Genomic DNA, 22,960 nt, shown 5'->3' with positions numbered 1-22,960 from the left:
GGAAAAAAAAAAAATCAGAAACGAAAAAAAAATTGACTCTTGTGTTTTCCACAGCATCCTGGTGAGAGAGCGCGGAGCCTTCTGGAATTTGAGCGCTCAGGAGTGCCGGAGCAGAGTGTGTTCGCTGACGGGAGACGGGGGACGGAGGATCTGTGGAAAGGTGAGATGGATGAATTATCGGGGCGGGTGTCAGCTGTGCTGTTGGTTTTCAGGCCGCTCGGTGGCCAGTTTGTTTTTGTGGAGGGTGCCAGCTAGCCGACGGAGCTTAAGGATTTTAGGGTTGCTTTGTCTCTTCAGAGGCTGCATTGCTTTGGAGCTGGCCGTGGCTGTCATGGATGGGAGCGGGCGAGGAGGCTGTGGCTGCCGCGCAGAATGTGTGTTTGTCCATTGTAGCTGTGAAACAGCAGCTGTCACGCCCGGGGCTGGCTGTGTAGAGGCGAGTCGTGCTTCGCCCTGGCAGTGCCTCCACAAGCTCTCCATTGTGCCTGCCATGGCAGCCCAGCCCGCACGGATTGGGGTTGTTGTGGTCCCGGTGCTGCCATGCTCCCCGAGCATCCCTGGCGGTGATGCTGCTGTGCAGCTCAAAAGCTGTTTTGACAGACAGCGCTTCCATGAAAAGACAGAGACAAAGGGCTCAGACAGAGGAAAGGTTGCTGTCACTGTGGCTTTTGCCTTCTTTTTACGGCTTTTTTTTTTTTTTTCCTTCTTTTTTCCCTCCCCTAAATACTGGTAAATCGTTTGTTCAAAAGGCATTAGGGTAAATATCGTGGCATGTAAAACGCTGTCCTTCTGCTGAGTGACACACGGGCTCTGTGCAGGCTGGAGTCCTTTGTGTTGCCAGGGTGTGTCTGTGCTGGCTGTGTAAATGGATGCACTCTCCCTGCCTCTTTTCACAGATCAGATGAGAAAGGTTATCTGGGAATGGAGGAATTACTGCTTTTAATTACTGAAATGAGGGGTCCGGGCTGGGTACCAGTTACTGGAGCTTAATTACATGGTCTTGTTATAGCCAAATCCCTCTTTTCCCTCCCTGCCTTCCTTCTTCTTCCTCCCTCCCCCACCCTCTGCACAAATCCTTCCATTAAATTGCCTCTGCAAATAGGAGAAGGGCTCAAACAAAGAGAAGGATATATGTGGGATAGAGATATAGATGCTGGAGGGGCAATGTGACAGTGAGAACAATAAAGCAAAAGTATAAAAGAATGAGATTTTGGTATATGTGTTAAAGTGACGCGGCTGTAGGGGAATGTGCAAATGGGAATGTCATAGCAAAAGGAGATAATCGAATAGCAGATCCAGACTTTTGGAGTTATGGAAAATGCTGAGTGTGTGGGGTTGCAGTTGCAGGATTTTGGGTGAATATGAAGTAAATGGCAGTCAGAGAATATCATATCAGACAATGTGGGGATTGATGGGTGTCATAAAGGTGTACTAAAGTACAAGGGAAGTAGAGATCTGTATTTTTATTTCCACACACCTGCAGCCTTTTATACCAGTGTTGCTAAAGAGTGAGCTTGGCAGGTCTTACCTATTTACGAAAATTTTTTCCCATTTGCCAGTGACCCGGGAGTAATTCAGACAGAGCTTTTTAGGCCTATAAAGAACAACAGGATGACAGGAAAAATGTAGATAAAATGGTAGATGTTTAGCAGAGCTGCAGAGGAACCATGGAAAGAGAAGGCAGATGGGAGGCATTGCAGGGCTGGGGGAGCAGGAGGTTTGGGTCAGAGACCAGTGGGAGACTGCACAGAGGGGAAATTCAGGGTTGTCATTGTCAGGGAATGCAAATGTGTTGTTTCTGTTGTCATTTTCCAGCCTCTCACTGTGTTCCCCGCGACGCTCAGTGCTGTGTGCAGCCCTGCAGGGTTTGTGGGGGTGGGGGTGATCCTCAGCACAGCCTTTTCTGCAGTAGTTCTCCGGAGGAACCATTTTGATGCTGCAGGTTCTCGTTTGGTTGCTTCCCCTCCGTCCCTATGGAGTGACAAGGCTCCACAGCCTTTATCCCCAGTGATGAAGGCAAACCCAGAGTTTCGGTACAGGGTGAGCCAGGTAAGGAGGAGAGGGCTTCCAGCAAAATCTCAAAGTGGCGTGTTGCCTTCTTGCAGATCGATGACAATATCCTGGAAGCAACATAAGGCTTCCTGAACTGCAGCTCCTTCTCACCCCTGTCTTGCTCTTGGACATTGGAAAACCTCTCTGTGTCTCCCAGAATCCAGCCCTTTCAGGCTGATGGGAGCAGGGAGCGGGATGTGTCTGCAGATGTGCACCAGACTGGGTTTGCTGCTGCAGAGCAGGTTCCTATGGGAGATGGGTGGTGGGTAACAACAGCGTGACTGTGTGCAGCACATCACGGGCTGGAGGGCAGGATGTGCAGCAGAATGTACAGACACACATACCTGCATCAGCATGTCTAAGAAAACTCAAATATGTATATGTATATATGTGTGTACAGTGCCTGCCTTAAGGAATAAAAAAAAAAAGGTGATGCAGCCTCCTCTGTGTGGGTGGGAATGTCCCCAGGGCATACAGGCTGTGCCTGGCTAGTAGGTACCACTCTTACAGGAGCATCTGTTAAGCAGTGAGAGTGCACAGATAATCTCTGAGACGCTTGAAAGATGGGCAAGAGGTTCTGGTGAGTGGAACTGGCTGAAATCATCCACAGGACTGTCTCTTCCTCACTGCACCGATGCAGATGATGGAGATAAAGTGCAGCTGGATCTCTAGATACGAGGGACCTGGACCTGCATTGCAGAAAGTGCAGGTGGCCCAAGAGAATATGCTGTGAACTCAGCAATGGTCTGCCCACAGCTCCATTACTGCTTGTCCGGTGTCTGAGGCTGTGTGAGCAAACAAAGAACAAATTTTTAGTCCCAGACATCTTCATTTTCTTCCAGTCTGATGTTCCTGGTGAGTAGAGATGTCACTCTGGTGTGGTTCCTGATACCCAGACAATACTCTGACTTTTGTAGCCCCATCTTGCGCTTTGCCCTGTTTTTAATTTATTTCCCTGTCTTATTTTTCTTTTCTAGTGTTTTCTGAAAGACTTATGTAATAGTAAGGGCAGGTTGATATATCTAACATGGGTCACTTTCCCTGCCTTTGCAGAATAGCTGAAGACTTTTGCCTTTAATATTTGTCAGCCACATGGTTTCACCTTTTTCCTCTCTTTTCTAATGGGTATTTTTATCAATAGTGCAGTTGCCAGCTGTGAGCAACCAGCGATTCTTTCATTGTTCATGTCCTTCTTTCAATAACATGTCCTTCTGACTTGAGTGCTTTCATCTTTTTGAATTTGTTTCCAGTCAAAAGCTAATTTCCTTTTCTGCCCCTTCTTCCCCCTGTATTATCCAACCTGTCATTGATGCAGCTTCAATATTTGTTTTGCCAAAACACCACTGAAGGTGCTGTTTTTCTTACCACTAATATCCTTCTCGGTGTGGTTACTCATTCAGGTTGATCAGGAGCCTTTCTCTTCTAATCCCCTCATCTGTCTTGGTGAGTCTAGATTTTTTTTTTTAAACTTAATTTCAAAATATTTTCTGCAGTACTTCTCCAAGCTTTTTGTTCTTGTTGGCATTATAACTGTTTGCTCTGACGCGCCAGAGACCTGCTCTTTAAAAATTAAAAACGTTTCATTACAGCTCTGTTTGCTTTTTACCATTCTGTTTAATATAAACTGGGTCAGTTTGAGATGTTCAATCCAAAGCAACTTCTGTATCATGGGTGCTGGGTGAAAACTCATCTCAGTAGGCAAGATTCTGATAGTTGAACCCAAAAAAAGTAAATCCATTGTAAGAAATGTGGAGATCTCTGCTGGTACTTGAGAGGTGGTGGATTGGAGGTAGAGGTACCTTCCTGTCAGCTGTGGAATCAAGGCCCATAGTGGACAAGATTTTACTGTGGAAACCATTGGAATCTGACTGGCAGTGGAAAACCTCATTTGTCTTCTGTCTCTGCTGCTTCATGGGCAGTATTGTGATGGGGATAAAGTGCTTCTGCTTGGCCAGTCCATGAGCCCAAAAGAGCCAGAGGCCCACCAACACATTCCAGCTATGTGAGAGGCTGCTGGATAAGGCTTGAAGAAGCTGAGAGGGCTTGGCTGGCCGGGGGTGAGATCAGTAGCAGTGATCAATGACAGCTGTATTGGTAACAAGCCTTAGCAGGGATTTGCCATTGTTGTTATTATCTGCCAAGCAGGTTCCCTGCATGCGCTCACACTCATCTCAAAATTGCTTACTCTCCAATAAGAAAGAAATGGGCTGTCAAAATACCTCTGGTCTCTGATTCAGTTTTCTCTCTTGATGAAAATTATTTTAATATTTATTTTCTGAAAAAAGTGGGTCAAAGCCAGGACATATGTGTTAAGATGAGCACAAAAGCAGGCTGGCCCGCAAGCTCTTTGTCTCCTCACCACGGTTGTGTTGCAGCCTCAGGATCATACAGACAATATTTTTATTACCTCTCAGACACATGCAAGTACTTCTTACTGGGCAAGGCTGTTGGTTGCTAAATTTACAGGTAGTGGCATAAAAAACCCAACCAAAACCCGCTGTGTTTGTTAACTGCTGTAAATCAGATGGAGAGGGAAGGCAAAGCTGTAGTGTTGGTGAGTGGCCGTAATGAGGCTGATGGCAACTTCTTGCTCAGGCTCAAGTTCTGAGTTTGGACTCCTGGAAAAGAGACCATGTGTTGGTTTTTGGGCAGTGCTGAGGCTGTGGGGCTGGCAGTACCTTTGAGTGATAAATAATCAACATTTGAGTCATATTGGCAATGCTTTGTACTGACCCTGAGCAAGTGATGGGAAACTGGCCTTGCCACCAAGCCGCCACTCTGTGCTCCAACACAAAATGCTCTCTGCAAGCAGAGAACAAGTGTCACTGGCCCTGTTATGCTTTTGGGGACAGTGTCAGAGATATCTCACAGTGTATGGATGCTAGCAGTTGTTTTTGGGAAGAGGGGAGTTTCTGCTCTGGGAGTTGTAGGGAAAAAATATTCAATTAAAACTTGTATGGAAAACCGTAGCAAATATCAGGTTTTCAGCTGATACTTTCCTCAGACCCTCTGTTACCTCAGACTAGAGTCCTTGCTCCCTACCCAATTTATACTAATCTCATCAGTTTGACTCCAGAGCCTCATCTTATTCTTTATGAACTCACAGTAGCTGCCATTGCCTCTGGAAGAACATGCCCTAAATGCTTTCAGTGTGCTCGTTCTTCTCTGTTATGGTCTGCCTGCCTGGTGCAGGACCAGCCACATGGATGCTTTTCCTCCTTTTGCCTGTAGGCCAAATTCACCCAGGTTTGTTCAGCAAAATAACTTCTTTTGGTCCCTCTCTGGGGTTCCCATGGCAAAGAGCAGGGATGCTCAGGCTTCACTCCCATGTGTAAGCCCCTGTGTAAGCTCAGATGGCATAGCTGTACTCCCAGATGCCCTTCTTAGCAGGGAGAATGACCTGTCTTAATTATTTCGCTAGCACAATTTTCTGCTCTTAGCAGGCAGGTTCATTACAGTGTTTGCTTACACGGTGTTTTTCCCTGTAATCCCACCCTCAAACCTTTTCCAGTAACTCAGGTGGCAAAATGATAAGCCCACACAAGGAGAAGATGCAGTGGGAGGAGTGAATATTTCATATCTCTGGTCCCAAGATGCTGTTGACCCACACAGTGTATCTTCCTTGGCTTGGCCTAATTCATTGTGATGGCTGATACCTGGAGTGACCCATCTGCCTGGGGTTAGGCTTACTCTGGCCTACCTCTCCTTCACCACTTGGTCTCCTGTGAATTGCTGTTGTGGCTTCCAAGGGGTTTCTTGCCCAAGTATGTCTTAGCCTGAGCAGTGATTGTAGCTCCCTTCAGAAAACCAGCAAGAGAATTTTAGCAGGCATCTACACTTAGCCATTTCCTACTGGCAACATGCTGCTCTCACTTGTCCACTGTCAACGGCATCTAACTTACTCTACTGCTGAGATTTGGCATCTAACTTATTCTACTGCCCTCCAACTGCAGGTTGCAGTGCTTGGAATACTGTTGAGGAGAGCATTGTCCTTACGCAGACGTCTCCTCCACTTTCAGCCCCTTGTAATGTCCCTCATTTTCATTTCCATAGCCCCTTGCTATTTATAATTACTGTATAAGGCACTCTGAGGGTGGTGACTGCTTATTAGAGTAAGCCTGACAGCCTGTTTGCTCCCACATGCTGCTCAGAGGGGCTGGTTTTGGTTTTGGCACTTGGTCAGAGGAGAGGTGAGGAGCGTGGAGCACAGGGTGACCTCCAGCATCCTGACCCTGGTGAGGAGGGCTGCCCAGTCTGTAGCACAACAGGAGAGGAGGAGGGGAGAAACTGCAAGGAAACAGGTGTGTCCTGGCACTGACAGGCAGTGGCATGGGCGTGGTTGATGCACAAAGGTGGCAGTGCTCCAGCCACAGCCATTCAATTTATGCTTGGCTGTATCTGGTTGAGACATCGGGTGTAATTTTGGATACACTGGGGTTTCTGTGATCTCTGGTTTTCTTGGTGACTTAGCAAAAGTTTCAGAGACTCCACAGAATATTTCCATCTCCATAACCCTGACCTCTCCCAGGCTTTGTGCTGGTGACATTATTTGGTACCCCAAGGTAGAGAAACACCCCAAACTGAAATAGTGCATTTGTAATTGTTCCAGGGGCACTGAGGAGTGATTCCGCTCAGAATCAGAGTACATTCAACAGCCAGGATTTTGGTCCAGTGCCTTGTTTCTGCTTTCCCCTTGGCATGAGTTGAGGTTGAAAAGAAAAACCACAACAACCTCTCCACCTGCCCATCAAAATGAAAGGGGAACATTCTTTCAAGGGTGCAGGCCACTAGACCTCACTGCTTTAGTGGGAAAAATTAACTTTGGAGAAATATCCTCAGCACAGACCCTAGTAAGACTTTGAGGACCCTTCTACCTCTTGAGGGACCCCAAAGAGAAATTGCTTGTTGACATACTGAGAATTTATGCAGCCTGAGAGTGCAAGCTCCAAAACCCACACTCCAGAGACGAGGGAAAACCAACTGCTTTCCTCAGAGAACAGATATGTTTAAAAACGTCCCCCAATTTCTCCTAGGCTAGTTTTGTTGAAATCTTGAAATTTTTTAGCTTGCTGGTAAGTTACATAAGTGTGTCTAAGAGAAGATGGTCACAAAAGTGCGCTTTGTCAGATTCCAAATTATTAAACTGATTAAATGCATTCCAGCTCATTAAACTGATGTTATTAAACTGCAAAAACTTACTGGTTGTCACCCTGGACATAAGGGACATTAACTGGCAGGCAAATACATATGGATGTTAATGTACATAAGAAATTAAATGGAAGATTATTTTACTGCTTCTAATCCCACTGCCAATTGGAAAACTGTGTAAAATTAGTCACCCCAGCTCAGAAGCATGAATGCATAGCTGGAGGGAATTGAGAAACTGCCTAGGAAACTGAAAAAGTCCCTGGAAAATGTTCTTAAGAGGAAAGATTGAAAAAATTGAAGTTACTTATGGCAAATGGGAAACTGTGGGGTTTGTGATATGAAATACTGAACAATCTAGAGAAAGAAAATAGTGATTTTAGAGGTGCCCTGATTGTAATGTGAAAGCACTCCAGGAAATTAAGGAGGATTATTTGAAACTGATAATATGAATACTTTTCACATACTGTGATTAATTAGTCCATGAATCTTGCTTTCAAACTTCAAAGCCCAGCAGTATTCCCAAATGGCTTGGCATTCTTGTGAATAAGACTACCCAGTGTATTTATAGAATGTGTTCAGAAGTTGCAGAGCTTTAAAACCTTGTGGTTTTGTTAAGGACCATCTCAGTGCAAGGCCTTAACACAGGCAAACGTTTGTCTCAGCTACATGTCTTGTCTGAGACTAATGGTCCAGAAAGTACGCAACAGCTTCAAGAAGGAAGATGTTCAAATGTGAACGTGTCCTATCTGCAAAGATCTGGGAGCCTGCAGTCTTAAAGTGTCTCTTCAGTTGTCTCAAACACCCCTGAAATGATTAAAGGCAGACTACTCACAGAATCATAGGATGGTTTGGGTTGGGAAGGACCCTGGAGTTCCCTTCTCATTCCACACCCCTCCATGGGCAGGGACGCTCCCAGCAGACCAGGTTGCTCAAAGCCCCATCCAACCTGGCCATCCTTTCAGTAGACTTGGTGGGTCTCCTGGAACTCTGACTGCTCTCAGAGTCAAGGATCATCCTTGTTTGCCCTCTTTTTTTTTTTCCCCTAGTCAATAGGTTTGTGTGGCCCAACATGATCAGCAGAAGACCTTGGTTAATCCAAGGTTATCAGATTTAGTTTACCCTTAATGCTCTGTTGAGCCCAGTCATTCCAAGCCTAATTAGCACATGAGCTGTCTTGTGGAGTGATATCCTAAAATAAACTGTCCTGAATAGAGCTTTACAAACTGAGCTCAGTTTGGGTTGCCAGCCCCTACAAGGGATATGTTTCCCTCTCAGAAGGAAAATATGTGTAATCATTAGGAGTGTCTGGTCTGCTTCATAAGTATTTTATTAAGATTCTGGCTTGCCTTTTGTTAGTTCTGCTGCATGGAAAATATTCTGTTATATAAACTGATGTTGTGGTTTCATCCAGAATCTCTTGAGTTCTGCATTGCTGCCAGCCATGTGAACATACAAACACACCCACACTTCTGGAGGACACTTGGAGAGAGGTTTGTAATCGGACCAAGGATCTGGGAATACTCTTGTGCTTGAGCAGAACAAAATCTTGGCACTGAAGGTTGGCAAATTGAGTAGAAAATATGATCCTCTCCCTGCCCTAGCCCAAGGACAAGTAATGAAGTTAAATATCCCTATGTTCAAAAGAACTGACAGATAACCACTAGCGTGGCATGTAATTTGGAGTGGAAGGCACTGGTTCAGGAAGTTACAAGCTCCAAAAATTTGCAAGAATTCCAAAAAACAAAAGGGACACTGAGAGATGATTGTATAGTCTTGTAAATTTCGATGGGCACGTTATGAAACATGCTGTGCAATGTAAACTACTCCCAAATGAAGGAGGCTGCGTGTGACTGGGTAGTCTCAAAATGGCCCAAGGATTTGTTCCTACATCAGACACTTCTTGTCTCAACATTCCAGGAATAATTCTGCCTTTTTTATCTTTATCCACACTGAACTCTGCTGAAATGAGATTCAGACATGACTGCAGAGGACCTGTTTGTTCAGCTACCTGGCCAAAAATAGGGTCAAGAAATGCATGATCTTAGCAGTAATCAGGCAATTTCCATTTTCAAATGAGTGCTAAACAGTCTTGTCCTCCAGCTGCCTTAAAGGGATTGTAAAATCCAGCCTGGGTCTAAAAGCATTTGGGTATCAGTGTTATTATCATATATATCCATGTATTGATAAATTATCTATATAATGTGTTTGTATTGTATCATTATATATATTCATGATAATATAATATAATATAATATAATATAATATAATATAATATAATATAATATAATTAATATACCAACACGTATATCATATGTGGTCTTAAAGTCCTTCAGAAGGCAGGATAAATTCTATGTATTAATTCCTCAGATGCTGCTTTTATTGGGCTACTGAGCTTTTTTGCTTTGTACTATGCTATCAAGGAGTTGCCAGCCTCCAGACCATTGTGTCTTCCTGCAGAAGCGACACAGAAAAATGTCTTCCTGTGTATCCAGGCATTTCTTCTGGTCTTGGTAGAACAGCCTAGGGCTAGGAAGGGTTAAAGTCTCCTGCAGCCTTAGCAGGAGTCAGCTGTTGGTCACAGCTGCTGATTGAAAAACCATTTGGATGTGCAGTGTGGAAGAGGCACATCGAGTGAAAGCAGGCTGCTGCTGGGATATTGCTCTGTTTGTGCCTGATTTTGGCGCTCCTGATTTGTTTGCATGCACTGTGCATTAACTTCCGTGTAGGATTGCATCATTTAATGCAGCTTTGCCGATGCAGGCATTCAGGCTGCCTGCAGACCCGATGTCCATCACTCCTGGGTGATGCCATACCTGCACTGCTTCTCCTGTTCACTGGGGTGTGGCAGCAAACCATTGCAGCACTGCTGTGTTCCTGTCTGAAAATAATCCTGCTGGCACTTTTTGACATTTCTAGCTGCTTTATTTACCATGACTTGTGGGGTGATTTTTTGTTATTCCAAGAGCTTGGCCTGGCCGTGGTTTTACTTGACTCCCCTGTAGCACTTTTGCTGTCAGTTCTGTTTCTTCTGTTGAGCTGCATGAGGTTGTACAGCTGTAACCTGCCATTCCAGAAATGTTTGTTTTTCACTTGAGAGTGATTCCTACATATGTGGCGCTCTGGGCTGAAGAGACAGTAAACATAATTTTACAGCTTCTTTTTACAGAGTTATTTTAAGGCTGAGTTCTTTATTTGTCAGGCTTTTTCAAGTGGTCACTAATGCTTTTGTCTTGCAGGGAGAGTTTTTGTTCTTGCAGGGATTGTTTTGCAGCTGTGATTCCTACAGTACATAGTCTGGACAGAAGTGCAATGCCAGTTTTAATCTGCACAGAAAGGAAGGTAGGGAAGATACACAGCCACAGAGTGGCTGGAGTCTGTGTGGATGTGCTGATCTGTACTGCAGCAAGACCTTGTTCACAGTGAAGACAGACTTTGTGTCCATTTTAGGACTTAGCTTGTCTTTTTTCCCCAAGTCATGAAGATGGTGGAAGATACTTGAGGTAAAGCTGGCCTTGTGTGCTTTTTTTTGTGCAGACTGCTCCTAAAATTATCCTCTCATAAGCTTTGGATAAGTAGGTCATCTGCTTTGCCATGGTCTGGCCAACACTATGTTGCCTGAAGCCAGATTCCAGTAAGGGTTAGGGAAGAAAATTCAATGCAAGTGACACGTCACTTCTCTTGGAGAGGTCTTTCCAAAGCGTGGTGCAGGGTTATGTGAACTGACAGATGCAAGTAACCAAGGTGACCACAATCCACAGCTGCAGTGCAAAGAGTAGATTTATCCTGTCACCTCGCTGGCTGGAAGGTTTCAAAAACAGATGGGGACACATACCCTGCTGAGTTTACTCCATCTTAGGAGGGACCAAAAGCACATGGGCCTGTTCCTGGGCCTCCACATCTCAAAGGGCCTGGCCCATGTGCAGTGTTTCACAGTTCTGTGCTTTCTGTAACCTCCAAGCTTCTTATCTCTCTTTGTCCCAGTGGGGAGACCCAAGTGTGTGAAGAACGAAGTTTAAATCATTCAGACAGCATTCTGTTGTCTTCTACAGAAATTCCATTTCTCAAGACAGACAGAAAACAACACAAAGCAAACACAGTACTTGAAATTTCCCACAGTGAATAGTCTTAGCATCCCCCAGCTGCCAAGTTGTCTTGAGTGACAACAATTCTGTTTTTCCTTTTCACTATTTTTCCACTTTCAAGCCTTTTTTCCCTGCAGTGGTGTGATTCTTAGGGTGCTCTATGCAGGGCCAGGAGTTGGATTTGATAATCCTGACGGGTCCCTTTTAACTCAGCATATTCTATGATTCTGTGATTCTAATTATAGGGATGCTACATATCCCCAGCAAGCCCAGAAATCTCCAGTGCTGTTGAGACTTTTGTGTCCTCTCCATTTCTTGATGTCATCTCAGGAGCCTTCACCCTGCTGTGGAGACCTGAATAAGAGCAGCTGTTTTGCCACCCTGTGCAGGCACAGGTCAGGGAGCTGGCCATGATTCCCAGAGCCGAGCTGAGTTTGATGCCGGACTCCCTCAGCCAAACACTCCATTCCCTGCCTCCTGTGGCTGCTGTGGTGGAGAGTTTTGAGCTCACAGCTCATAGAAGGTGGTGGGAAAACCTTCAGTCCAGCTTTCTGCTGGCTTTGACTCAGGTTCACCCACAGCTGATGGCTGTGGTTTTGTCACCACTCAGCTGCAGCTGCTGGTTTGTGGGGTCCTCAGTTGAGCAGGTCAGTAGGAGGAGCACAGTGATGGGGCAACCGGCTGGCAGCCCTGCTTTGCACAAATCATAGAAGCACACCGTGGCTTCTATGGTTGGAAGGGACCTTAAAGGTTACCCAGTTCTGTCCCCCTTGCCATGGACAGGGAAGCCACCCTTTAGGTCAGGATCACTAAGGCCTGACCAAAGCTGTGCACTTAGGGAGGGGTAGTCTTGGCAACTTTGAATACTGAGTGTACCCAGAAATTTTGTACACTTAAAAGATTTTCTTTCTTTCTCTGTGGGTTCTTGGGTGCTCTAGTGACCCTGCAAAACCCAGGCTCCAGCACCCAGTCAGATCTGTGCTTCAAAATGGAATTGTGTGATTTCTGCTGTTGTAAGATCTTCAGGAAGCTTTCAGAATGCTCAGGCAAAAAAGATGCAATGCAAGCATAGTCCGTCCTGCTGCTACTGCTGCTGCTACTAGAGAGTGTGATAAGAAAGGATTTACTGTGTCTGCAGTTTAATTCATTAGCAATTTCTGTGTGATATGAACAGCTAGAAACATCAGTCCTTTTCTTCTCTGCGGATTTGCATAAAGTAATTAGGAGCATATGTGCTGGGGGCTGGGGCCGGGAGGAGGAGGAGCAGGTTCCATCCCAGAGCACCTCAGTGGATGCTCTGAGTCATGGCCTGTAAATGGCTCTTGCCGAATGCCACATGCCAGATGATGAGTCACAGAGCAAGGGAGCACAGAAAAGGGAGAAACTGGTTGGGTCACTGTCCTGGCTCCTATATTAGCTGCTATAGATCTGCTACTTGAGCTGTTTCTGATGTCTTGTGTAACTCTAAATGCACGGAGCAGCTGGGGTTTCTTGTCCTCTGGCTGGAAGGCAATACCTACCTCACACTGCTTGTGTCAGCAATACACACACAACACCCATTGCTTAGTTTTGTGTGTGCTGGTAACCCCTGGCCCGTGCAGCTCCTTTCTGCAGCAGCACAAGGGCTGTGACTGACCATCACGTGCTGTGGTTTCCATTTGGAACACATCATAATCCCATATAGTTCTGGGATGTAATGATACATTAATCATGGGCTTAGTCAGGCTGTCCTGGAAACCGCTGGAAAAAGCCCTGGCCAAGGCAGGGCTTTGTGGAAAGAAAAGGGAAGTGGTCTTTTCAGGAATCACTGCGCAGCATCACAAGAGAGATCAGCCTGAGCAGAGGCAGAAGTTTAGGAATTATTTAGTCTTTCTATTTTTCTGCAGCTCCCTTTAAACATAAAGTGCTGGAATATTCATGCTGGGAGCATGCAGACCACTCTGACTATGCTCCCTGTCCCCTAAGGCAGGGAAGGAGAGCTGGAGGTTTAGGATGAGTTAAACAATAAACATTTCCTTTTATACCTCTTTTTTTTTTTCATGAAACTCACTGGATGATTTAATAAAGCACTTAATGAAGGTGTGAATTTGATAGAGATGTATTAGCTGGCAAGTAAAAAACAGGTGTCCAAACAAATACCACTAAATAGACTCATCCTGCAACAACTTACAGGCTTCCTCACCTCCTCCCTCTGCTTACACATACCCATGGTTCAGGTCCATCCTCAGGCCACTCACCCTGAACCACTTATCCTCTTCTCTGATGCTGCTCCCTGAATGCCCTCCAGTTTTCTGGAATCTTCCTAATGAATTGTTGTTTAAAACCATCCAAGACTTTCTGGCAGCTTTTGTAGTGGCAGAGCTGGGGCAGGGATGAACTGCAGCATTGGTGCAGGATGCAGAGAGCCCTGAGATCCCCCACACTGTTTGAAGGGTCTTTTTCAGTTTGGATCAATCTCCCAGCCCTTTTGCCTGGAGGTAGACATGCAGGGAGTAAACTGAAAATATCTCTCCCATGGAGGAAAGAGGAGATGTCTGTATTGTGCCTTTGTCTGCAAGATCACACAAACCGTTGCTTTTTGCAGCATTGCTACTGGTGCTTGTTTTGTAGGGCTGTGAGGTTTCTTCAGGCATGTTAATGCAAATGCATTGTAGGAGTCAGGGCTTCACATGGAACAACCCTCAAAGAACAGGCAGCTCTAATACAAAAGAATTTTTTCTGCTTCTTCTGTGAAACTGAATGCCTAGCTTTTAACCCTGTTTTTGCATATTTCACCCTTGAATGACATGATGAATTTTGGTCTGCCTGAGGAAGGTGATGATGACAGTGAAACCACAGCCATACAGAAGGAGTCAGCAATAACCCTCACAGTTAAAGGTTTCCTTTGGACACTCAGTTTCATGGATGAAGGAATAAGGTTTGTAGAAACAATAATCTGTTCAGAAAAGCCATCCTCCAAAAAGCCAGCATTGCCTCCAGCTGACAGTTCGGATGATGCTGTGCTTGCTTCCTCATTCTCTGTGCTCTATGTGCAGTCTTTTTACATTAAAATCACATTCATCTCTCATATCTCTGCCTGCCTCCTCCAATACATTACATTTTAGGAGGAAGCCTGTGTTACCTTGAGCTGAACCCTGTTGCCCCATGTATGTGCAGGGGACAGCACAGAGCAGGGTATTAAGGGTTCAGCTCTAGAACTCCCAGAATTGTGGCTGGAGCCATAACAAGTATCAGAGTATGCCTGGAGGTGTGCAGCCACCACACATAACCCGTCAGCCCTTGGAGGCAATTGCAGCCAGGTCTGGTGGCTTCTGCATCTTCCCAGCAGTGTTGCAGAGGCAGGAGCTGGTACCCAAGGCTGAGAAGCCATGAAGCTGCACCAGCCACCTTTGAATTAGCACAGTGTCCTCAGTCTTAGGGGTGTGACAGGAGAGGGATTTGAGGGCCTCTCTGTGGTGGTCAGCAAGGACTGAAAAGGCATGGCATGCAGAGCCCAAAGGAATCTGCATGCTCCTGTTACCTGCAGCATGCAGCCTCCTCTCTAAGGCTCAGACATGACCTGATAGGCAGCTCTCAGATCAGTGCTGAACCATCCTTTGCTGCTCAGCACTCACCTGCTTTTTACCTAGAGTTTTGCTGCAGCTAAGGAGTTTTTGTTGTGTGTATTTATTTCTGTGGGGGAACAGTCATTCATGAGCAATTCTGTACCGAATGCAGGCACCTCACATAAAGCTGTTTTCCCTGCTCTGTATTATCCTGCTTGGAATGAAGCATCCACAATGTGGCCCTCACCTTCTCCAGGTAACCATTAGCACCTCAAGGAAGAGCTCCCTGAATAAACAACCCATATCTGCCATGTTGCAGCAGATGGTGTCAGTATGGAGAAGGCAAGAATTCTGACATCTGAAAATAAAATGGCTGATGTATAGGCGTGTCTAGAGTCGTGGTGCTCCCTGCATGTCTCCCTGCCTTGCACTGCTATTACACCCTGTTCTAGGCAGGAATCAGTGCTGGATGCTGTGTTTGCTCTCGTCTGTGTAGCATTGAGCAGGATTCATGACAACAATAAGAAGAATTAACTGATTTGGCAAAAAATGTTCAGGTATGAACTGCCTAACCACATCTGTAAATTTCCTGTTGCAAAAGTGAAGTGAGGGCTTCATAAAGAACTGATCAAAACCAGCAAGATCTGAGACTGGTCTGTTTGCTGCATTTTATTCCCCAACAGCAATCCCAGTGTAGCAGACTCTGAGTAGGAAGAGGAAGGATGCTTCTGCAGTTTTCCAGAATAAGGAAGGGTCAACTAATGGGAGGATGCTGTGGTGTTGGGAACTGAAGAATCCCTCTGGTGGCAGTGCCATTGCCAACCTCCCTGCACCCCTAAGTCCAGAGGAAACCAGGAGAGGTTGCAGGGCAGAGAAAAGGAGTAGCTATGGTACAAAATGTTGTGCCTATCCCTAGGGAAGCCATCAGAATGTCTCCTGGCAGGAGCTGTCTGCATGTCACCTGTGATCCTGCACCTCGGAGCCTGGTGCTGGGAGCAGGTCGTGGGTGAGGGCAGGATGGGCATCTGTCTGCTGCAGGGTCTCTGGTGGGCAGTGAACTGCAGCCCTCCGGGGAGCCTGTGCTGCTGCTGGAGCCAGAGAGCTGGGCAGAGCCCTGTGTTGCAGCCACAGCACTGGAGAGACAGATGGGAAATGGCTGCATGTCAGCGCTGACATTTCGCCGTCAAATGTCAAAGTGTGTCTGTGCGAGCCTGTCCTCCCACAGCAGCTTCTGTGCTGACGTGAATTGTGTGCTGCTCAGCAGGGCCTGTCAGCAGATGGGTGCTGGTGCTGGGAGCCTGCTCCAAGCAGCCATTTCCCAGAGGCAGCAGAGACCTGGTGCTTCAGCAACAAAGTGCGCTGCCATCACGGTCTGTATCTACAGAATGATGCTGTTCAGGTGGTTGCATTGTGGCAGCACTTGAAATACAGCAAAGCCTGGTGGAGAGATGTGATGTGAGCATTACAGTCAGACACAACAGCAGGAACAAAGGTGGGGTGAACTACATGGGAAGACAGGCAGTGAGAGACCAGCTTTTTACCCAAAATGCTTGTGAGGTGGGAGTGGGAGGACAGGATAGGCTTCTGCTGAATGCAATAGAAATAAACTCAGATAAACTCAGAGCTCCCGCTGTTCCATCAGTGGTGCATAGTGTCCAAATGGAGGCAGGAACACCCTTCCAGCAAGAGTGTCTCTGTGTGTGTGTGTGTGTGTTTGTGTGTGTGTGTGTGCCCCCAAATCAGGAGCTGCTGTTATCCACAGTGGATCTTTAGCAATGGGGTCCTAGGAATCCTTGATGAAGAAAGTCTGTCCCCCAGGATCTGGGCTGAGTAGACATCAGCCTCTGTGGCAGCAGCTGTGGGAAAGGAGCCAAAGGCGTGTAAGACTTTGGCTTGTAAGGCAAAGGCTTTTACACCCCTGAAAGGTTTTTTACAGCTTTTACTCCCCTGAAAGGAGTGTAAAGGCTAATAGAGGTTTTAGGGAGACTACAGATGAGGGGGAGTTTAGGGTTGCACAGTTAGTAGTCCAGTTGGATATCCACCACCTGGTCCAAATGGTCCTCTCTTCCTCAGAGCCTAAACCTGGATGAGACATCCCAGGAGAAGCAGACATGTAGGAGAGTGTTCCCACCATGTAAGACTCTGGTACCATCTACCAGAAGGCCTGTCTGTTTTGCATTATTGGATGTTTACTGCAAACATTAGCTCTGTGTCCCTCTTTGTGTTTTTATTTCCTGCCAGCATCATCCTGTGTCTGTGAGAAGCACTACTGTGTGTGGGAGGAAAGTATTTCTTTTGATCATTTTTATAATCTTCTAATTGCTATTCTTACACCTTGAAAGAAGTGAAGTTCCTGATGTTTCTGTGTAGCTGTCTCATTGCTCATACTCTTGTTCTAACTTCATTTAACCCACATTTCTCACTTTCCCTCCTGTGCTCCCACGTGCCTTTGCAGGTCTGCTCCAAATCCGTTATCACCCCGCAGTTACAAATGTTGAGGTGAGGTAAGGTAGGCAAAAGCTACTGTGAATACCATTTTCTGGAGTCTGAAGGTCAGTGATGGGAGCCCTGGAGTCCAGAACAATCCTAGGATGCAATTTTCAGGGTGCAGTGATCACTGGGGATGCCTGGCTGAGTTTTGGGATGTGTAATGCTGACCGAGGTTGCTTGGGCCAAGGTTTTCAGAACAAGTGGTTGATCTGTGAGAGCATTAGGTCATTTTTTAATCTCTCAGACTCATCCTGGATCACTGCTCTCTTTTGTGGTTTCTCCCTCTCCTTGCTGCCTTAGCTGCCTGCTGATGCACTTGTCTGTGTTGGATTATCTGTAGAAGGGAAGGCAAGAGGAAAGCCCTCTCCAGACTTGTGCTGGAGGTGCTTGTAGGCTGGACCTTGGGGTTAGGTGAGGCGGGATAACTGGATTTGTCCTGTGCTCTCCCAAGTCAAACACTGGTGAACATCTACAAGAAAGATGAACAGAGACTTTTGACATGAGCAGAGAGTGATGGGACAAGAGGGAAAAGCTTTAAACTGAAAGATGGCATGTTTAGATTAGATATTAGGAAGAAATTCCTTACTGTGAGGGTGGAGAAGCACTGGAACGGGTTACTTAGAAATTGGCCCGTCCCTGGAAGTGCTCAAGGCCAGATTGGATGGGGCTTTGAGTAGCCTGGTCCTACGAGGGTTGGAACAAGATTTTCTTTAAGGTCCCTTCAGCTCAAACCATTTTATTATCCCTCTGGCTCTGTAAGAACCTGCTATTTTGTGAACACAGGGAGAGTGGGGCTCTCAGTGCCCTGCCTGTGCTGTGCCCTGCCTGTGTGGCTGCTGGGACTGTGGCAGTCTCACTGTTGTGAAGTGCAGCAGGTAATAAGCGGGTAAAAGACACAGATACTGTGGCAGAGATATATTATCCCTCCCAGACTACAGTGGAGACCAGTTTGAGCTGAGGTTTCACTATCAGCCAAAGGTCAGCAAAAGTCAGTGTGCTGTATGGGACCTGTTTGACCAATGCCAGTGGCTCCCCATGGTCCCACTGAGGTCATCCACTCCTTTTCACTGGGGAAATCCTTGTGTGCATAAGTAGTTGCATATTTTGGCATGTCCCCCTGGCACCATTAAAAGGGCTCAGGACCTCATGGAGTCTCCTGGATTTTGGAAAGGAATGACTGTTGCTGCTTTTATGTTCCAGTCTGCTCCTCTTTCCAGTCTCTTCCAGGACATTTGTGTGTGTCTGTTGCAAGACCTTGCCATGTTTGGTTCTTGAAGGAAAGTTCAATGTACCTAAAAGGAAGCAAAGAACAAAGCACTGTTCAATCCAGTGTGAGAAGATAGACTGCTCTCACCAGAGTGCAGTGCTTCCCTTCAGACCCTGTGCAGTGTTCCTGTGAGCACACAGTGCCATCTGCAGTGAGGTCTTTGTTTGGCCCAAATCCTGTGCAGCCCTTTGGCCTCTTGACTGAAATCAGTTACTCTCTTCAGATATCTTTGAGAGGGGTCAGGTGAAATCACAAGTGTTGTCCCAGGAGCCTGCATGGAGGGTGACGTGTTTGTTTTACTTTGTGATGGTTTGTTTCCCAGAAGAAGGATCTTGTGCTCAGGGACTTGTGCTGACAAGGAGCCAGTCTGTTTGTTCCTTGTCAACACATGAAATCTTCAGTCAAACCAAGGATGCTTTAAATAGCCACTGCCTTTCCTGAGAGGTGACTTCCTCTGTGATTTTGTCTCTCTGTAGGTATCTGAACTCCCTCATGAGAAGTGTCCTCCCTGCCTCTCATGTGCAGCCCTACCTGTTCATGGGTGGTACCAGCTTCACTGATGCCCTGAAGAGTGTTCCTCACCATGGATAGTCCACCCAAACTGACTGGTGAGACGCTGATTGTCCATCACATTCCCCTGGTGCATTGCCAGGTCCCCGATAGACAGTGCTGCTCCATGAGCAAAAGGACCAACCCCTTCTGCCAGCCAGAGCTCAGCATTACACGGACCTCTGCCCTTCCAGACAGAGACCTCTCACAGACTGACTCCTTGGTGTACAGCAGCTTTCTCCAGACCTCTGAAACCTCAGCAGAGGCCTCAGATCACAAAGAAAGAAAAGCAAGGGATCTGATTGTCCCTAGCGTCAGTAAGCGACACAACCCTTTCCTGCTGAGTGAGGGTGAAGACCTCAGTATTTTTGGGGATGACTTGGGTCAAAAATCTTTCCACCTTCACAACTCACTCGTTGATGGCAAGCCTCCCTTCAGTCTGCAGGATCTGGCCTTGCCCCCTTTCCACCTCCACGACTCCAACCACATTGTGAAATCCTGGAACATGGCCAGCCGGTCTGGTGTGGTGGATGGGCAGGAGGACAAACTCGGCAGTGACGACATCCAGAAGAGGAACAATGCAAACAGGTGCCATCAGGCCTCAGAGCGCATGGAGCTGGATGAATGCAGCTGCCATCGTGGCAGCTCCTCCAACTTCTCCTTCGGCAGTGGTGACCAGGAGTGGAACCAGAACATGGGTGAACCGCTGAGGAATCAGGATGCCCTGCACAGGACATGCAGTTGTTCCAGCTCAGAGATCCAGCACTGTCGCTGCTACAGTTCATCAAGTCAGTCTGAAGTGATTGACCAACAGATGGGCTACATCAGTGACTCTTCTTGCAACAGTTCTGATGGGGTCCTGGTGAACTTCAGTGCTCTCTACAACAAAATGAATGGTCAGCCTCAATCCAACCTGAATTCAGCTAACCTGTCCTGTGACTCTTCCTTCTGCAGCCACTCAGACACAGGAGCTTTTTACCTGGATTTACACTCATCACCCACTGAATCCAAGATGTCTTGTGAGTCGCATAACCCAGAAAGTTCAGGAAAGGTGTGTGGGTGTCAACACTCCTCCTCACCTGTCCTTGATGCCAACTGCAATTCCTACCACCTCCACTGTGAGCCTTGCACGTCGGAGAGTTCAGACCTCACTGCCTGCTTCCAGAGCCAAGCACGGCTTGTTGTGGCTACTCAGAATTACTATAAGTTAGTCACGTGTGACTTGTCTTCCCAGTCATCCCCCAGCCCTGCAGGATCTTCCATAACTAGCTGCTCAGAAGACCAGACCAAGGGTAGCCCAGCCCAGCCCACAGAATACTATCTGTTCAGAAGGCCCGACCTGAGACAAGAAGACAATGTAGAGGGCAGTGAAGAGGAGCCAAAGGGAGAATCCAGCCAGAACATGATTGAAGGTCAGGTCTATGTCAATGTGTCACCACCAAACCTCAACACAAGCCGGCAGCGCTCCAGGAGCTACGATCAGAACCTGGACAGGAGTCCTGGCAGCAGGCTGGGCTCCCTGGAGCGCATGGTGAGCTGCCCAGTCAAGCTGAGTGAGAGTCCAGCCATACCCATTCAGAGCTCTCCCCCCAAGAGGGTGACATCGTTTGCTGAACTGGCTAAAGGACGGAAGAAGAACGGCACCTCCCCACCGCACCGCTCCAGCGGTGACTCCTCCCTGGAGTTCTCTCCCATCCCTGAGACTCAGCGGGACTGCCCAACCTTCCTTGAAGAAAGAGCTCGGCGCAGCCAGAGTCTTCCACCCATGCCCTTCATCCATGGCCTGAACCGGAGCTGCGAGGGCTTCTGTTTGAATCATGCCTTTGGGGACAGCCAGGCTTTGTGTTCCACCAAAGACTCCGTCTCCAGTGAGAAGGTCCCCAGTGGGCATGGGGCAGGTGAGCAAGCCTCTCTCTCCCTGCTGACGGAGGCAGACGCCAGCTTCTCGGGTAGCTCTGCCAGTGGCCACGGACAAAAAGATGTTAGAGCCCGAGCAGACGGTAAGGAGCCAAACAAGGCAGAAGGGAGAAGTAAAAAAGAAAGGCAGCTCATTGGGATATGAGGGGAGCAGCAGGGAAACCTGCATGACGATAAGAGACCAGTGTTGGGGCAGTTTGGTTCCTAGTCTGCCAGACCCTGTGACAAAGCCTTGCTGTGCTTTGTCACAGAAGACTTTCAAGTCTCATATCAGGGCAAGTGTCTAGTCCTTGTATTTGTAAAGCTTCCTGAGGGTTTGTTCATACCTCTCACATTGTGTTAGCAAGGACATGGCATTAATACTGAGAGAGTCTGTGCAGCTTGAAGGGTTGTATCCCTTCCAGGGCATTTACTGTGCTTCTCCATGAGACTCACCTGCCCTTAGCTCCTAAGATGGAGATGTTAAAATGCTCAGCAGAGTCATAGTCACAGCCTTTCTTTTTTGGAGTTATGTGCGGCAGAGGTGGAAAGGGAAGAGGCATAGCCAGCAGTCTCCTTTCCATGCAGGTCCTGGAAGCTCACACAGTTTCTGCTGGGACTTAACAGTGTGAGTCCTGCAGAGTCTAATCTGTATGTCTCTGCTGGAATATCCTGGTCATGTCTCCCACAGTGCTGTGGATTTGTGCAGCAAAGGTTCCCAGGGGGAGCTACTGTCACAGTTACCTCTGTGGGGAAGCTGTAATATGTGAGTTGTCTTCCACCTTGATATTGCTGTCACTTGTTCTCATGGGGAAGCTGTGTGACATTCCCTTTGGAAGTATGGCCATTTCTCCAGCACTGTGGGAGACTTCTGTCTCTGCCCCAGGCAGATATTATACCTGCTTCGCAGGTAAAAGCCCTTCTAAAATGCCTGTAACTAGACCACTGCAGTAAATAGCCCCTATTATGTCAAAAAAATCTTGTGCCTTAACAGACTGTCTCCACTTAATGTTCTGAAAATATCTAGCAGGAGTCAAGAACATGTGGTTTATTGCCATGGCAGAGGCAGGAGAGATTTTGTCCTTTGGAGTAAAAGGATTTTAGTTATTATCCTATTTGCTTATTGAGCCTTGAATGTGTGCTTGGTGTGGGATGGCAGTGAAGGCAGGGCTCTGCTGGGGGAGGGCAGCATGGCTACAGCCCTCTTAGCTTCAGAGGGAGGGCTTGGAAGGAGCAGGCCCTGCTCAGTTAAGGGGGCACAGACAGGAGCTTTCAGAAAAACATGTCTCAGCAGTTGCTGCCCACCACGCCAATGGGGTCCCCCCTTCTGCACTGTGACAGCAAGGCAGGCATCAGGGCTGGGCAGAAAGCTCCTGCCTGCAGCTGGAGATGGAGGCATATCTGCTGTGCTCCAGAGCAGTGTGCAAGCCTAGAGGCTCTGAGAAGGGCTAGAGGGAAAGCAAGCCCTGCTAAAAGCTGGCTACAGGGAGAAAAGTCTGGAATACCCTGCAGGCAGTTTGTACACCAGGGCTGATCAAGGATCTCAGTCAGCCCCACATACAGACCCAGTGCTGCGTGTTTTGCACTGAATGCACAGTGTGTCACACTTCAGACGTGTCCCTCAGGATATTTGTGGCTCCACCAGGAGCTGGAGGCATGTAGATTAGCCCACCACACCCCCTCAGGACCTCCTAGCACATCATTTGCAGAGCAGGCTGGCACTTTCCAGGGTTGGAGGTGGAATGTTGGGAATGTCCTGTTTAGGTCTGGCAGAGGCATGAAGGATGAAGGAAGCTCTGTATTCCAAAGTGGGGGCAGTTACAGTGAAAAGAATAGGGAGGGAGAAAGGAAAGCAGGCAGCCTTTGCTACAGCACCAATATATTGTGATGCAGGATGCAGAGCTGCAGTGCTATTGCATGTAATGCTTGTG

General features: G+C 47.2%; 1 protein-coding gene across 5 annotated transcripts in view; it reads left to right on the top strand.

Annotated features, from left to right (window-relative positions):
- Nucleotides 1–22,960, top strand: part of RUSC2 (RUN and SH3 domain containing 2) — a 50,711-nt gene that overhangs the window by 15,348 nt on the left and 12,403 nt on the right. For 3 of the 5 annotated variants that reach the window (XM_059491769.1, XM_059491770.1, XM_059491773.1), the window contains exons 2-3: nucleotides 55–160; nucleotides 19,061–21,133. In XM_059491769.1, coding sequence (XP_059347752.1) covers nucleotides 19,168–21,133 — 1,966 coding nt within the window. In that variant the 5' untranslated portion in view covers nucleotides 55–160; nucleotides 19,061–19,167. Of the gene's footprint in view, nucleotides 1–54; nucleotides 161–14,133; nucleotides 14,200–19,060; nucleotides 21,134–22,960 lie in introns of those variants that run through there. The other 2 variants (XM_059491772.1, XM_059491771.1) reach the window with 2 other exon arrangements.

The sequence above is a fragment of the Ammospiza nelsoni genome, chromosome Z (assembly GCF_027579445.1).
Source record: "Ammospiza nelsoni isolate bAmmNel1 chromosome Z, bAmmNel1.pri, whole genome shotgun sequence".
In the NCBI taxonomy this organism is placed as follows: Eukaryota; Metazoa; Chordata; class Aves; order Passeriformes; family Passerellidae; genus Ammospiza; species Ammospiza nelsoni.
Note: the sequence above shows the minus strand (reverse complement) of the source record. Positions and strands in the feature narration are given on the sequence as shown.